Source organism: Narcine bancroftii, chromosome 4, assembly GCF_036971445.1.
Source record: "Narcine bancroftii isolate sNarBan1 chromosome 4, sNarBan1.hap1, whole genome shotgun sequence".
NCBI classification, from domain to species: Eukaryota; Metazoa; Chordata; class Chondrichthyes; order Torpediniformes; family Narcinidae; genus Narcine; species Narcine bancroftii.
In genome coordinates, this window is record NC_091472.1 from 170445650 (window position 1) to 170461412 (window position 15763).

A 15763-nucleotide genomic window follows, 5' to 3' on the forward strand; every position below is an offset into this window, starting at 1 on the left:
ATCAAAGAAACCCAAAATAAATTAAATACACAAAATAAACCAAATTAAAATAAAAAACATCTAATTATTAAGTAATTTAACCCTTCAATTAATACCAGAAAAGAACAGTCCGACTTCCCCTTAACCAAGAAAAAAAGCCCTTTCAAGATTAAATCAACTTCAGACACAAAATATTAGTTCGTATCACACTTGAGGTTGAAACAGAGTCAGCCAAAACTTTGCGAGCATCATCTACCAATTCTAAATCCTTTCTTGTATAGCTCAGTCATAACATCTCTATGCTTTCTGTCTCCATAACTTTAAAGCAGAAATCTTCAACGATTCTAATTTGTTGATCCTAATAGTTCAAATTTATATTCTGACAAGCTTCACGAATAAGACAACCTTTCTCTTGATAGTAATGAAAATGAAGAATTACAGAACATGAACGGTGTTCCGAGGTTGGCTTGGGAACCAGAGACCGTACCGGTGTGCTCTGTCGAGATCGGTAGAGTAGTAGTAAAAAGCTCTCTTCCAAATACTTCCCACAAGTAAATTTGAGAAGACATCAGTTAACTTGACTTTCTCAGTATCTTCCTTTAAGCCCAAGAGCTGAACGTTTTGGTGTCTGCTGCTTCTTTCCAAGTCAACCACCTTTGTAATTAACTTGTAGTTGCTGGCAGGCAATACGTAACATTGAGTTTCTAGTTTATCTATATGGTCATTAACAGACACCAAACCAACCTTTGCAGTTTCCAAATGATCCTCAATTGCTGAAATTGATTGCAGGACTTCTCTCTGACTCTTTCACAGCTGCAATTATTTCTCGTGTTATCTCCCGTGCTTGCTTTTTCAACATGTCAGAAACAAAGTCTGCAGTCAGAGGTGCTGTCTCCCCTTTACCATTTTTAGCAATAACCTCTGGTTATTGTCGTTTTCAAAAGCAATGATGTTAAATATTGTATGGATCAGGTTGAAGCCACTTTGATGAAAGATGATTAAGTGGGAAATGTTTAAAATTGATTGGAGCACATAACACTGCCTCTGACGCCATGCAATCACCAGTCCCGAAGTCCAGCACAGTGGTTTTAAAACTTTCTTTCCACTCACATCCCACCTTAAGAATCCCTTACTAATCACAGAGCACCTATGGTATAGGGATTACTTAAGATGGTATGTGAGTGGAAAGAAAAAGTTTGAAAACCACTGTTCTAGAATATAAAGGGAAAGATGTAATGCTGAAGCTTTACAAGGCATTGGTCAGACTACATGTGGAGTATTGTGAGGAGTTTTGGGCCTCATATTAAAGAAAGGATATGTTGGTGTTGGAGAGAGTCCAGAGGAGGTTTACGAGAATGATCCCAGGGATGAGAGGGTTAATGAATGAGGCTCTGGGCGCTTGCTTGCTGGAGTTCAGAAAGATGAGGGGAGATCTCATCAATGCGTAGCAAATATTGAAATGGCTAGAATGGGTGTGGAGAGAACGTTTCCAATAGAGGGAGAGTCTTGGATCAAAGGGCATAGCCTCGGAATAAAAGGATGTTCCTTTAAAGTGAGATCAGGAGGAGTTTCTTCATCCAGTGGATTTTTGGAACTCATTGCACATATGGCTGTGGAGGCCAAGTCATTAGGTATATTTAAAGCAGAGATTGAGAGATTTTTGATTAGTGAGGGTGTCCATAGCCGCTTTCAGGTGCATTTTCACCAAGAATGCGCCTGCAGAAGCGGATGCAGACCTGTGGAATGGTCATTCAGGTGGCAGCCCTAAAAGCGCTGCACTGTCCACCTGAAAGGGACAGCTGCAGGAGAGACGCCTCGCAGCGCACTCCAGCTCCTGTCCCGTGCCAGGGTGGGGGGGGGGGTGTCCTGTCAGGCAGCAGAGAGGGGGACTGTCAGGCACAGGAAGTTGGGTCGCCAGCTGATTGTTATCAGCCTCCCCCTTAGCAGCTGCTTTCAGGTGGCTGCATTCAGGTGCCTCGGGAGACTTAGTGCTCCGGCGATTATCCCTCCCAGAGGAGGGTTAGAGAGTGCGCCTCAGAGGCGCCTCCTGCTCTTTCAAGTGGGTACCCCGAGAGCTGCATAGGAGTAGAATTTTCGGCTTTACATCGGGGTATTCTGCCCACCTGTGGTTGGGGCGGGGGGGGGGGGGTAGGTTGGAGAATGAGATCAAAAGGAAAAATATATCAACCATGAAATCAGATGTTTCATTAACACTAGGAAGATGGCATAAAGAGATTCAAAGTTGTATTCCTTTAGAAAAAAAATTACATACAATTTAAGGGGTTAATATTTGATATTTTTTGGAGCCTGTAAGATAGAATAATGGGATTAAAATTATAATTATGTTTCTTTGTTTTCCATGAACTGAGTAACAGTATTTGGAAAAATGTTCTTTTTGGGATCCTCGAGCGTCTTCTGAAGCAATCCAAATGTGTATTTTAGATTTAGATTTATGTATTATGTATTTTAGATTTCGATTCTAGTTATTGGGGTTAGTAAGGGTTGGGGGGTAGTTGATTTTTATGGGTGTTTCTAGTAGTTTTAATAATTTTCATTCTTTTTTTCTCTTTTTACATATTTGAACATATATTTCAATATATTTGTAAACACTGTAACATTGTGATTTGATACTAACTTATAATTGTCATGTGTTGATTTAAATAAAATATTCAACCATGATTTTGAATGGTGGAGCAGACTCAGTGGGCTGAATGTTTTAATTCTGCTCCTAAGTCTTATGGTATCTATAAATACAGGATAATATCGTTTGATTATTTGACAGATTGTTAGTTAACAGAAATGTGTTCCTAAAATTCAATTAGATTTAAATTTTTTTTTAGAAGAAACAAATTAAACTCATGGAATGACCATATTTGATGGCATATAAACCTTCTCCATTTCATCAGGGAATATTAGGAATTTTTTTGTGTATTTACGGGTAAACATTTAAGGTTATTGAAATATGTAGCTACAGTATAGCGGGAGGGGGAAAACTAGGGTCGCACTGGTTCCACTGCCCTGCTCTTCCAGGGAGGAAGCAGGGCTGTGGGGTCAGTGTGGAGTCCGGTGATGGTCTGTTGGGGGGACTGGGCAGTTTGGGGACAGATGGAGGGCCGTTGGGAGGGATCAGGGCAATGGGATCAGTGTGAGGACTGACAGAGGGCTGCCAGGAGAGTCTCCCGCCAGCCTGCCACCAGGCCTACACTGATTTCACCGCCCTGTTCCCCCTTGATAGACCACCAGCAGCTCCCCACAATAGATGGCAGCGATGCTAGTGAGCCACACAGCAACAATGATCACTGTTGGTGTAACTCACCATTATCACCCTAAATTCAACATTGCATGTGTTTTTGGGGGGGGGGGGGGGTAAAGTAGGTTTTATATTCCATCAAATAAGGTAATTGCATTGAGATTTATAATCACTAAATTGGGTTGAAATGTAGCAGGGTGTGTTGTTGTGTGAAAAATTTTTTGTAACTGAACACCCAGAACATCCTTTACACAGTTCCACAGGCACCCATTTTTCTATGCTCGGGATTGGAGACATTGTCATGCCAGGACTTCTTTTGTGCTTTGTACTTCGATATGACAACTACAAGAAACTAGCGAACAGCGATGCCATCCCAGCAAATATACCTGGCCGAATGCAAAAAGTGTCCTACTTCCACTGCACCTTGATTGGTTACTTTGTCGGTAAGTGGAAATAATTCACCAACAGCAAAAAAAACCGAGCATTTTATGCAGTTTGTCGAGTGGCAGCTTTGTCATGTTCAAAATGTTTGTACTCGGTTATTTTGTATATTAAACTGTTACTATCTCATGAGGTGTTCACAATAACAGCTAACACAGCTTTCTGACTGAATTACATGTTTGCTGATGCCTTTAGCAAACATTGGAGCTGTAAATTTTAATGCAACACATAAAGACAGCTGCTTTGTTTCAAAAGAGAAAATGTTAAATCTTCTGTGTGCTCAGATGTGCACTGAATCTGGGCAGAGATGTCAAAAACACTGTTATTGATAATTTTGATGGCATGTACCCGAGTCAGATTGGTATATGACAGGGATCTTGTATTCCCATGTTTCTGCCCTTCAGGTAGAGACTGGTTTTGGGTAGAGCCTTTTGCTGCAATCCACAGAACGTGGAGCATTACAGGCCCTTCAGCCCATGATGTGGATTTACAACAATCTAATCTTTCCTTACTCACTCCCATCACCTTCTACTTTTCTTGTATTCTCTGTTTTTGTGCTCATCTAAGAGCTTATCTTGCACCCTGTGCCCACAGAGTGGGAGGAGAGAGGGTTTAAGTCCGTGATTCACCTGCAAATGAAATAAATAAGTTGAATTTAAAGTACCGAATCAGTGTGTTAAAACTGCACTCCTTCAAGAAAGTGGAGAGTATTTGCATCACATGCCTGGCATTGGGTGGAGATCATAACGTGAGGTGTTGGCTACAGCTTCAAGGATCTCTTGCCATCACAAATCAGTGTCGGGTCAATGTTGATTTTTCCCTAAGATGTTGATGGTGGAGAAGTTGATGGTAGTAATGCCATTTGATATCATGGTGGGTGGCTGTCTTGGAGATGGAATGGCAGGAGTATTACTTGCTACTTATCGATCCAAGTTTGAATATTGCCTTTGATCTGAATGTTACAGCCTGTGCATTATCTCGAGATGCCCCTTGATGTCACTGTCCCTTTGCAGGTGAAGCAATAGTTGACCAGCTTGAATTTGTCCTGCTTTTTCTGAATCAATTTTTACTTTGTTGTTTTAACATGGTTGTCACCACATTTGACCTGATTGGTAGAAGTTTCAGCTGGTTCTCAAACCATGTTTCTTCACTGCAAAAGGAAAGGGGAAGATCTTCCTCTGCCTGAGATCACAACTGCCCCAGTTCTCCAGGCCAATCTGGAGAACAACGCCTCATATACGCCAGGCTGCTGTTCATTGACTTCAGCTCAATGTTTAATACGATAATTCCGCAGACGCTGTTGGAGAAGCTGTCCTCATTGGGCCTCAACACCCCATTTCTGTAACTAGATCCTGGACTTTCTAATAGAAAGGCCACAATTTGTTTGGGTCAGTAGCAGAATATCAAGCACAGTCACGCTGAGCACCACAGGGCTGTGTGCTCAGCCCACTCCTATTCACGTTGCTGACCCATGACTGCATTGCAAGATCCAGCTCCAACAGTGCCATCGAGTTGGCAGATGACAACAGTAGTTGGCCTCATCAGCAGCAAAGAGGTGAAAAATATCGTGAAATGGTGCGAGAGTAAAAACCTGAGCTTCAATGTGGACAAGATGAAGGAGATGATCATGGACTTCAGGAGGACCAGGAACGACCACCCTCCACTACACATCAACAACTCTGTAGTAAAGGGAGGGGAGAGCACTCAACAGCTCCTCACTTGTCAAGAAGGCACAACAGCGAATGCACTTCCTGAGAAGACTGAAGTGAGCAAGGCTACTGTCCACCGTTATGTCAACCTTCTATAGGAGCTCTATCAAGAGCGTCCTGGACAGCTATATCACAGTGTAGAAATGGATCCGAGGTCAATCCACAAGATTACAATAGTGACGGGACCACCGGAGTCTCTCCTCCCATCTCCCCCCCCCCCCCCCGCCCCCGACGTAATCTACTAAGATGGTAATCTGAAGAGAGCATGCAAATGAGGATCCCTTCCACCATGCGTGCAGACGTCTTTCAGCTGCTTCCATCAGAAAGGAGATACAGGACTATCAGAGCCAGTCTGAGGAACAGCTTCTTCTCATGGGCGGTGAGAATACTGAACGGCCAAAGGAACCACTCACACGAACCATCCGAGACTCTCATGTGTACAAAACAATATTTATTTCTTTTTATAGGTAAAATACTTGTCCCGCATATGTATTATTTATCTGTATGCATATAATGTCTAGTGTGTGTCACCGAGGACTGGAGTACCCTGTTTTGTGGGGCTGTACATGTACAATCAGATGACAATGGACTTGACTTGACTTTCATGCACTTTCTTCCACCACGGTTGGGGTGCAGTCTTCCACTGGGAGCCTAGTTCTCAGCAGAGCAGTGAATCCCAGGACAAGCCAGCACATCACAGGGTCTCTGCCCGTCCAATTGGCCAGCTGCCCTCTCAATGATTGGACAACCAGTGAGGGTCCTCCACAGGCTCACCAGCTTTCAAAGGTGACACTAGCCGCTTTCACACTGGCACTTGAACCCAGTAATTAACCGGCAATTTACCAGTTCACGTATCAATGTGAACATTCCCAAATTTGCCCAGGAATTAACCACCGAGGGAGGGTGTATCACTGCCAATCCATTTTCAATCAGCTCCAATGTGAACAGGCGACCCGCTAAGCCCAGTCCCATTAGTGACGTGCTGATCACGTTCTTGCATGTGTGGGAAGTTCTTAAAGAGGCAGGGAATGGAAAGAGCAAAACATGTTTTTTTATCTCACACAGCATTCGCATGATTTTTCCGTTATGAAGAGCTTCTTATATGCCAGCATTGGTCGTTCGCACTGAAATGAACAAAGCCGGCATTTTTCTGGGTCAGTGGATATTGTTACACAGCAAGTCGTATTTGACAGCATGTTAGACCCATTTGTTTTGCCCAAAAAATGGCTTTTAAAAATTTCCTCTGACTTGTATGCCAGGCTAAAATCAGGGTGATAATGGTGAGTAGTGCCCGTCAGAAATGCTGTCAGCCCCTGCACTTGTCATTGTTTTTTTTAGAATATTTTAGTTTTGATTTTCAAAGACACATGTAGATTCAGACAACAATACACTTTCTTTCAACACTTGTATATAACATACAGAGTCTGTTTTCCCCTCCCTACTCCCCCATCCCCCAATACAACTGAGAATAAAGTTATATAAATTATACCAAATACAAAAAAAACCCAAATACCAGTGAGGTCAACGACACTTGCGAAAATAACTAAAGAGAAAAAGAACTGAAAAACCCCAGATACTGAAATAAAGAGGAGTTGGGGCCAAGAAAAACAAGAGCACCTCATTTGTGCCACGTCCACTTCTTTGATCTCAATCATTTCCCTGCTGGGACAGATTGTTTCACTTTCTTTATTCCGAAGGGGTGAAATTATCATCTGCGTACCAATATATTTCAGTTAAGGTTGCCAAACTCTAATGAATGTGTCATATCTCCTCCTTAAATTGTATGTGATTTTCTCCAGGGGAATGCAACTCTACAATTTCCATATTCCATCATGTAATATTTAGTTAGGAGCCGGACTTCCACGTGACCGCTATACATTGCCTGGCTACCGACAAAGCGACCTTCACAAACTGAATTTGGTACTTGGACAGTTTAAAACACACGTCCATAATGTTTGCCAGAAGGTGCAATTCCGGATCATGTAGATAATTCATGCACTGGTCATTGTTGTGGTGAGAAAGTGTCAGGTCTATGAGAGACTAGTCTGGACACAAGGGTTTGCTATCCAACGTTACATTTATTAGCATGCAACAATTAATAGAAGACTGTGGGAAAATCATTGCAGAAATAAAACACATAGGCGCCCAATGTTTAAAGGAGCGTGGGAAAATACGCACAATAAGGCATGCGTGCACCTGGCTTTGTGCAGCTCGCAGCTTTCCTATCCTGAGAATCCAGATAGTTGGACTTGCTCTAGCAGATATTTCATGTAATTCACCAACATCTTACCGGTGTTACAAGACCCATTTCTGATGCGTGAAAGCCTGCAATATAGTTTGTGTGAAGATAGCACATCTATTTGCAAATCTGGGTGGATCTTGGTAGATCTCTATTTTTGGACTTGCTTTGCTGAATGGAGCTCTTGGATTTATCTTGCTTTTGGATAGAGTGAATCAAGTTAACAATTGTATGGTCGTAACACAAGAGGAAGCCAAGATTAGTCACTTGGCACCTCTGGGCAAAGGTGGTTGTGTTAGCTTCGACATGCCTTTTTCCATTCTTCCTTTGAAGTGCGAGGTTAGACCCACGTAACTTGCACATCTCTGGCTGAAGAATTGAGTAAATTTGCAGTCCTCTGTGGTTATTGCTTCATGTTACCACTTCAGCGTGCTTGTTGGCATGTTCCTATAAATCCTTCATTAAGCCAGATTTGATCTCTTGGTTTGGTGGTCATGCTAGAGAAGTGGTACTTAACCTTTTTCTTTCCGCTCACATAACATCTTAAGTAATCCCTTACCAGAGCAGAGGATGCCATAGGTGCTCTGTGGTTTGTAAGGGATTACTTAAAATAGTATATTAGTAGAAAGAAAAAAGGTTGAGAAGCACTGTGCTCGAGCAAGAGATACAATAAGCCTTGAGTTGACTCATTGTGGTCAAACATAATTCTGCTGCCGAAGGCCCACAATGCTTAGTGCTCCCAATTTAGAACAGGCAAGACTATATTGAACACATCCCATTTAGTGTCTGACCTCTTTGTAAAGACTGAACTTAGTTTCTCCAAGATCTCAGCAGGGGTCACTTTCACTGTGATGCTCCAACATCTGCAGCAGTTAAGTTGAGGCAAGGATGAGGCCAGGCATGTTTTTATCTAACCACCTGATGGAAATGGCAGGAGTGTCTTTCAGGACATGGTCAACATGATTGGTGTTCATGTCACCAGATCACTCATGACGAAGGTCATTGAAGTAACGTACATTGAAATACATAACGTGCCTTTGTTGCTCTTTTTCTTCCAAATAATGTTCTGATTCAGTGACAGAAGAAGCGAAGTTGATGCCCATATTTGATCTGATATCAAGTCCTACTTCAAATACAATCATTATTAAAGCCCACGTAGCCACTTCCTCTTCACTCTTGTTCCTCCTTTGATGCCACCTCAGAGGACTGATTGGACAGAACGTTTCAAGGGAGCTTGGTACAATTATTCTTTCGAATTTAGCTGTATCAGGTTGGTGCTCGGTTTGTCCATCATGTAGCTCTTTGCTTTGGCATGATCCAGAGATTGAAGAGGAGGAGTTTGTAGGACTATCTTGACTTAGCTGTTATTTTGTTAAATCCAATAATTCTCTCATTTTATCAGCTGTCATAATGATTTTGAACAACATAACAAATTGCTATGGCATTATATAGGGCAGCAATAAGGAAAAGATTCAGTGTTGATCCGGAGTTGCATTTAGACTGGATTTCCCTGGCAGATTTTTTCCCCCTAAAGAACCTTTACGAGCTAGATAGATTTTTATTATTTTGTGGCCATAGTTCTGATGCTGGCTTTGCATTTCAGAAGAAATTAAATGAATTTAAATTCCCTTGATACTGTGGTGGGGTCTAAATTCAGCTTCAGATTACTATTTCAGTTACAGAACTACCGTCTCATTAGCTATTTGGTTCTATCCTATTCAAGGGATGGTGTTCTGATAATATACTTAATTATATGTCATAGGAGTAGAATTGGGCCATTTGGCCCATCAAATCTGCTCTGCCATTTGAATCACAGCTGATGTATTTTTGCTCTCGACACCATTCTCCTACCTTCTCCCTATAACCCTTACTAATCAAGACCTCTGCTTTAAATACGGCCTCTGCAACTATCTGGCAATGAATTCCACAGATTCACCACCCTTTGGCTGAAGAAATTTCACCTCTCTGCTCTGAAGGAGTCCTCATTATTATCCCTCAACTAACATCACTCAAAGAGATTAATACATTAGGCCAGTGCCTTTAGCGCCACAGTTGGTGCACATTTTTACAGTGTCATCGACCTAGGTTCAAATCCATTCCTGTCTGTCAAGAATTTGTACATTTTGCCTGTCAACATGTGACCCCTCTGGGTGCTTCGGTTTTCTCTCGCTTTGCAAAGAGGTACGGGGGTTGGGAGGTTGATTGGTGTTTTGGGTGACACAGATTGTTACCATGCAGTATCTCTAAATTAAGCATTTTCTGTAGGCAGGTCAATAACCTTGAAATAATGTAGTTTCCGGTATATTTCATTTTCTTGCTTTGCAACTCCTTGAGAATGTGCATTGCTAAGTTTGTTGCCCTTCCTTTCACAGGATACTGCAAAAAAAAAAAATAACGTGCACTAAATCAGAACTTAAATTGTTCATGGTGATCAACTTGTTTTTTCAACCCATCCTTCTGATCTATCTTCTTGTGCAGGTCTTCTGACTGCCACTGTTGCATCAAGAATTCACCGGGCAGCCCAGCCGGCACTCCTCTACCTTGTTCCATTTACATTGCTGCCACTTCTCACCATGGCTTATTTAAAGGTTAGTCGAAAATCAAAAGCAAGTGAAACCCTTGTTTGCAGAGAGTGAGCTATGTTGTTAAGCACACATTGCCCCTCCCTAATCTCACGTGTGCTTTAATTGGACTTGCTTCTTCTCCATTGCCTTTCTGATATAAATTCTTGGAAGTTTTGTTTAGAGTTGAATTACTGGGGAAGAAGGCATATTTTTAAATGAGAAAAATAATTAATCCTGGATGTTAACATTTGACTGTATTACTTCCTTTTTAACAACACCAATTGTGATCAAGTTCTCAAACCACATTTTGTACTGTAAGAGTTATCTCTTTTATGGAAACAACTTTGTAAGTTTACGTGATGAAACGTGTACACTGCAACAAATTAGAAACTTCACTGTTGTACAATAGGCATAAAGAAGGGTCAGAGACTGTATTCAGCTGCTTTTCTCAGTATTGTTGTTTGATAAATTGGTCGTGTTAAATCTTTGAGTGAAATTTGAGTTTGCAGAATACATTCTAGCTAAATCACTAATGGCAGTAAGAATACTTGCATGCACAACGGTGTCATCAGCCTGCTATTATGCTGGCAATGCTATTCAGCTACATTTTATATTTACATTAGAGTGGTGCTCTGGGTAATATGGATTTAATCTAACAACAATAATAATTAGCACTAGCCTTTGCAGATGACAATTTAGATGCTGGAAATGTGAAATAAAAATGGAAAATGCTGAAAAAACTCAGCAGGTCAGCCAGCATCTGAAGGAAGGGAAATGTTTCCGTTCTGACATCGTTCATCAGAGCCACTGCAGAGTCTGATTCTTTGCTGAGTCTCTGGTCTTTTCTAAAATTATGTCATTTTCAGCATGAGGAAGATGTTACGTCTGGGTGATATTTTTTTTCACCTTGATAATATTTAGGATGTGTTAAAATAGATTAACTGCTCCAGTCCTCCTGAAAAGGAAAAAAAAATAGGCAACTAAGTAAGATTTGGCATGCAGGACAGTGGTGGAAGTGTCATTTTTATTAGTTTCCCTCAGAGAAGCATTCTTCTTTCCTTCCTGGACTACAATCCATAAGGCGACATTTCATGTGTCATATACTTTGCAAATCGGACTTGTCAGCCACAAACGAGCCTGCAGCTGACGTGGACTTTTTACCCCCTCCATAAATCTTCGTCCGCGAAGCCAAGCCAAAGAAACTGCTTGAAAAGCTGCACCTCATCAAAATGTCTGCATCTTGATATCCTTTAATAAACCCTTGTATATTAGTTAGAAATATCTTGGGTAGAGTTACATTATAAATTGTGGACTCGTACCTTTAGGGCCTAAAATGCTTCTGGCAAAAATGGAAATGTGCCCGTTGTATGGAACTGTGCCAAATAACAAAAGAACTTGGAGCATATGCATGTATCTGTACAGAGCTCTATACTAGTTTACTAATTCAACTTTATAGTCAACATGAAAAAAAAAGCAAACAAAAAATGCTTCAAGTTGGTGTTGGATTTGTAGAGCGTCACAATGTTCAAATTTTACGACCAAGAGAGACCCAAGGCTTTTCTTTACATCAAATCTCACACAATTCACTTTAAAGTGGGCAGTTGGCCGGCTGATGGAAAATTATATTGCCATCTTGCCTCCTATTAATTATTTGCCGGAATTTGTTGACAGACAGTTGGCTCCAGATCTATCAATGGAATCCGTGCCCAACCAGTCGTAATGGGATTTCCCAGGATTTGAGACCCTTCTGAATTTCACTGGGATGGGGCGGGGGGGGGGGGGGGGGGGAGTTCTATGCTTAAATAATAGGAGACAGAGAGGAATGCAAGTGTTGTTTTTAATTATTTTACTGTTTTTCATTAACTCTATAAGGAAAACATAGAAGAATGGCAAACACTAGGGCCAGGAATTTTGGGCCCTTTGATTTGATGAGAATCCAGACTCCTGAGAAACTGGATACAGCGGGCTTTTTTTTCCCCGAAGCATTGATCTTTGGACATGTTCAAATTATACTTATTATGAAAAGACTATGAAAATTATTTTGTATCGTATTCTAAACAAATAGTCAATTTTGCATGACTCCAAATATATTTGTTTATGAAAACGTGTATCCCCCTCAAAACAAACAGGATTTCATGTCCTGCCACAAATCAGATAGGCTTTGCATAGGATCTCAAATTCATTCTAAAGACCAGTAATCTCTCTATTTTATCTCAGAGTTCATTCCAGTTATTGATTATGACCGGTGTGCAAATTAGTTGCTGTTGTCTGCGTTTACCATTTGTAGTTTGAATATGAAACTTATGGAGAACTGAGGTGAGTCGTATTGATGAAGCAGAATCTGAGATAAACGGGATTCTAGTATTCCTTTTGCTTTGGTAATGCCACATAATCGTAGTAGCACACAAAGATGGAGAAAGAGCCAGATGTCATCAGTGTGGCTGTTAAGAATGATGCATTTCAAGCCAATTCCAATATCTTGTTCTAAATCATATTCAGAGAAGTGGACTTCACCCTTTGCTGAGTCTCTGGTGGTGTGCCAGCTATGCTCTTAATGAGGGAGGCAGAGAGTAAATGTTGAGACCAATTCCCTGAGCGGAAAGCAGAACCTGAACATAGTTTCAGATGCTGTGTGTTACTGCGGGAAGATTATTAACATTACACAAAGCCCTGAGAGTTCCAGTCACTACAAGCAATTACATTATCTTAAACCAGTAGAAATGTATGAATTGTGAAATGCAACCCAAAGTGCAAATAATGCCCTATTTTGCTAGGGCTACTCTTTAGGTCCTATTATTATTAATGAAGCATTCAATAATCATCAACATCTATGAAGTTCCTCCAAAAACATTTCCATGAAAACCATTTTCTGGCTAAATCTTTTTGTTTTTAGTACAAGGTCATAATCTTTTATCCAAAATTCTAAAAAACCAAAAATTTTTTCCTTGGATGTCGTCTGCACACCAAAGATTGTGTATGGTGCTAATCATGATCCGGCACGACCCACTCGTCCAGCGCCACGTATCAGTGCTCCTACCAGTCAGATGTGCCCCTGCTGCTCACGGACTTGGACTGTAAAAATGTCAAAAAGAGCTGCAGAAACCCCTGTGAGTAACAGAGCTTTGCTCGTGGTGTAGCTGTGTGGCATCTTACTGAAGATTATGGTGTTGGAACTACCACCATAAGGAAGCAGAAAGATAAGTTGTTGAAGTGATGACCACAAACAATGAAGAAGAGAACCTATACCACTGACTGGTTTGATTGTACAGAAATCTCTGAATGAAACTTGACATTGGAAGAAATCTTTTTAAAAAGACTCCAACCTGAAAACAATGGTCACCATATTTTCAGATGCTTAGCTGAGTTTGAGCCAGTTTATGTTTGAAGTTTTACTTCAAAATAAAATGTACGCTTATAATTTTATGAACTGTCATTATCTCCCTTCATTTACCCCCCCCCCCCCATCCAAAGACCCTTCTAGTTGGAGTGCATCTTGCTGTGCACAAATCTGAAATCAGTGCAATTACGTACCGCCATTACTATTTTCTGAAAAATGTGTAGTCCCAAGGGTTACGGATAAAAGATGAGGTACCTGTAGTAGTTCGCCCTTAAAATACTCCTTAAAAATTGCTTAAAGCCTGCCCTAATTTGTGGCTCAGTCTCATATTTGGTAACATTTCTCTAAAATGTCTTGATATTTTATTATGTTAATGGTGCTATGGAAGTACAGGTGATTGTTTTACAGGTCCTGCTGATTGCCTGTCATTGTTTTGTTCTCAGGGTGATCTAAGACGAATGTGGTCAGAACCATTCCACTCCAAGGCAAACAGCTCCAGGTTCCTGGAAGTATGATAGCAAGAAGTGTAGCAGGACGCAGGAATAATGTACATCTGTATGCCGGGCACGAGAAGATTTGTGTCACGTGGTTTCATTCTTCTCATCAAACATGATTGGTGCTTAAAGTGTAAACAAAAAGGTTGCGGAGGAATTTTTTTTTCCTTTTGTGGAATGCAGACTGTACAATTAATTCAACCCATCTGCAGTCTTTGGATTTGCAACAGACTCTCACACCCTACCATGTATATTACAAGTTAAAAAAGACAAACCAACTTTTTAAAATGACAAGATATCAAATCTAATCTTGTACATACAGCTGCTCTGCAGAAGATGCAACTTGGAAGGTGCTTCTTTGAAGGGACCAGCAACTCTAATTGTCTTGAACTTTAGGCTAAAGCAGAAGACAAGGCAGTGGCAAATCTTTTGAATTCAGTAATTACCTGTCAGGTGACTTGTGTGTTTCTCCCCACAGATGCGAGTTGGGCACTCAGTAAAATCTCTGCTATAATTAACTTTACACCTGAAGTTTTGTTGCATCGATCCAGAATGGGTAAAGCTGCCAAGATGAATCATGTTGTGTACTTCAGTGGCCTGTTGTAAATTTTAGCATGTATAGCATTAAATATCGCTTCAGTATAAAGCCCACTGTCTCCTTTTCCAAATGCTCCTATACCACATGTGAGTTTAGAAATGTAATTGTAGTTTGCACTTGTACTTGTGTTAATGACCTCTTCCCCAGTTGACCTTGCACAATTATGATTGATGTAGCAGAAAATAACTTTTTTAATGATTTCTTCTTTTGCTTTATTGATTTTGATTAATTTAGCTAATGCATGTATCATAGCAGTACTTGTTATTTGAACCCTCTTGATTGTAGTTGTGTATCCTTGTAAATATTTTTTTTGTATACATTTGTTTAAATGTGCATTGTTAATTCTACCTGTTGAAAAGCGTAATCTGGTCCAAGTTTACAAGCAGCATCTGTTTTGTACCTTGGGTTTGTATTTAGTTCCTTTTTTTCCCCAGATACTGCAGCACAGTAATTATAGGGTGGCACGCAAACCAAACCAGGAAGGAGCGTGCTTGTAAAATTTTACGTCATTATTGACCAAACAAAACTGCTATCATAAATTCCAAATCCAAATATTGCATAAAACCAGTCCAGGGCCTGGAGCCAACATGAATTAATTCTAACAGTGCTTCAAGGTCTTCTTCCATGCCCACCTCTACCCTACCATCAGCCCCACCACACCAAACATACAGTGTTATATGTCACTTTTAAAGGAGGAAGTGCTCACATTTCCTGAAAACCACTGAGTGTAATGTTTTTGTGCTGTAGACTAGACCAATTGCTAAGCCATTTTATAGACCATGGCTTTGCTGAAAGCCTTCAAGTGGACTGAATGGATACCGTACAATCATCTGTACATGAGTGTATTTCTTCCCCAGAAATGGACATTGTCTTCATCTCTATATAACATACACAGTCAAGATACCTTTGTAAATAAACCAAAAGTTTAAGTGCAATTGTGTAATTTATTTTTGGTTTGTACATTTCACAATAATAATCGAAATTGCTTGAGTTTATTGCAAACACCTGCAGTGCTCTAGGTTTTGCTGGAATGGTACAAGGTTGTGGACTGGGCTTATTACTCACAGGGGAAGTAGCCAGTTTTAAATCAAATGGAGCGAAAGGTGAAAGTCTACAGACTATGTAGTCACAGTATCTAGAGGAACTCAGCTG

At 40.7% G+C, this 15763-nt stretch overlaps 1 protein-coding gene across 2 annotated transcripts in view; it reads left to right on the forward strand.

Moving 5' to 3' along the window:
- The window catches only part of sppl3 (signal peptide peptidase 3), a 176331-nt gene extending 160785 nt beyond the window's left edge, over nucleotides 1-15546 (forward strand). For both annotated transcript variants that reach the window (XM_069932938.1, XM_069932936.1), the window contains 3 exons: nucleotides 3485-3672; nucleotides 10097-10206; nucleotides 13963-15546. In XM_069932938.1, the coding sequence (XP_069789039.1) occupies nucleotides 3485-3672; nucleotides 10097-10206; nucleotides 13963-14034 (370 nt within the window). In that variant the 3' untranslated portion in view covers nucleotides 14035-15546. The remainder of the gene's footprint in view (nucleotides 1-3484; nucleotides 3673-10096; nucleotides 10207-13962) is intronic.
- The last annotated feature ends 217 nt before the right edge of the window (nucleotides 15547-15763 follow it).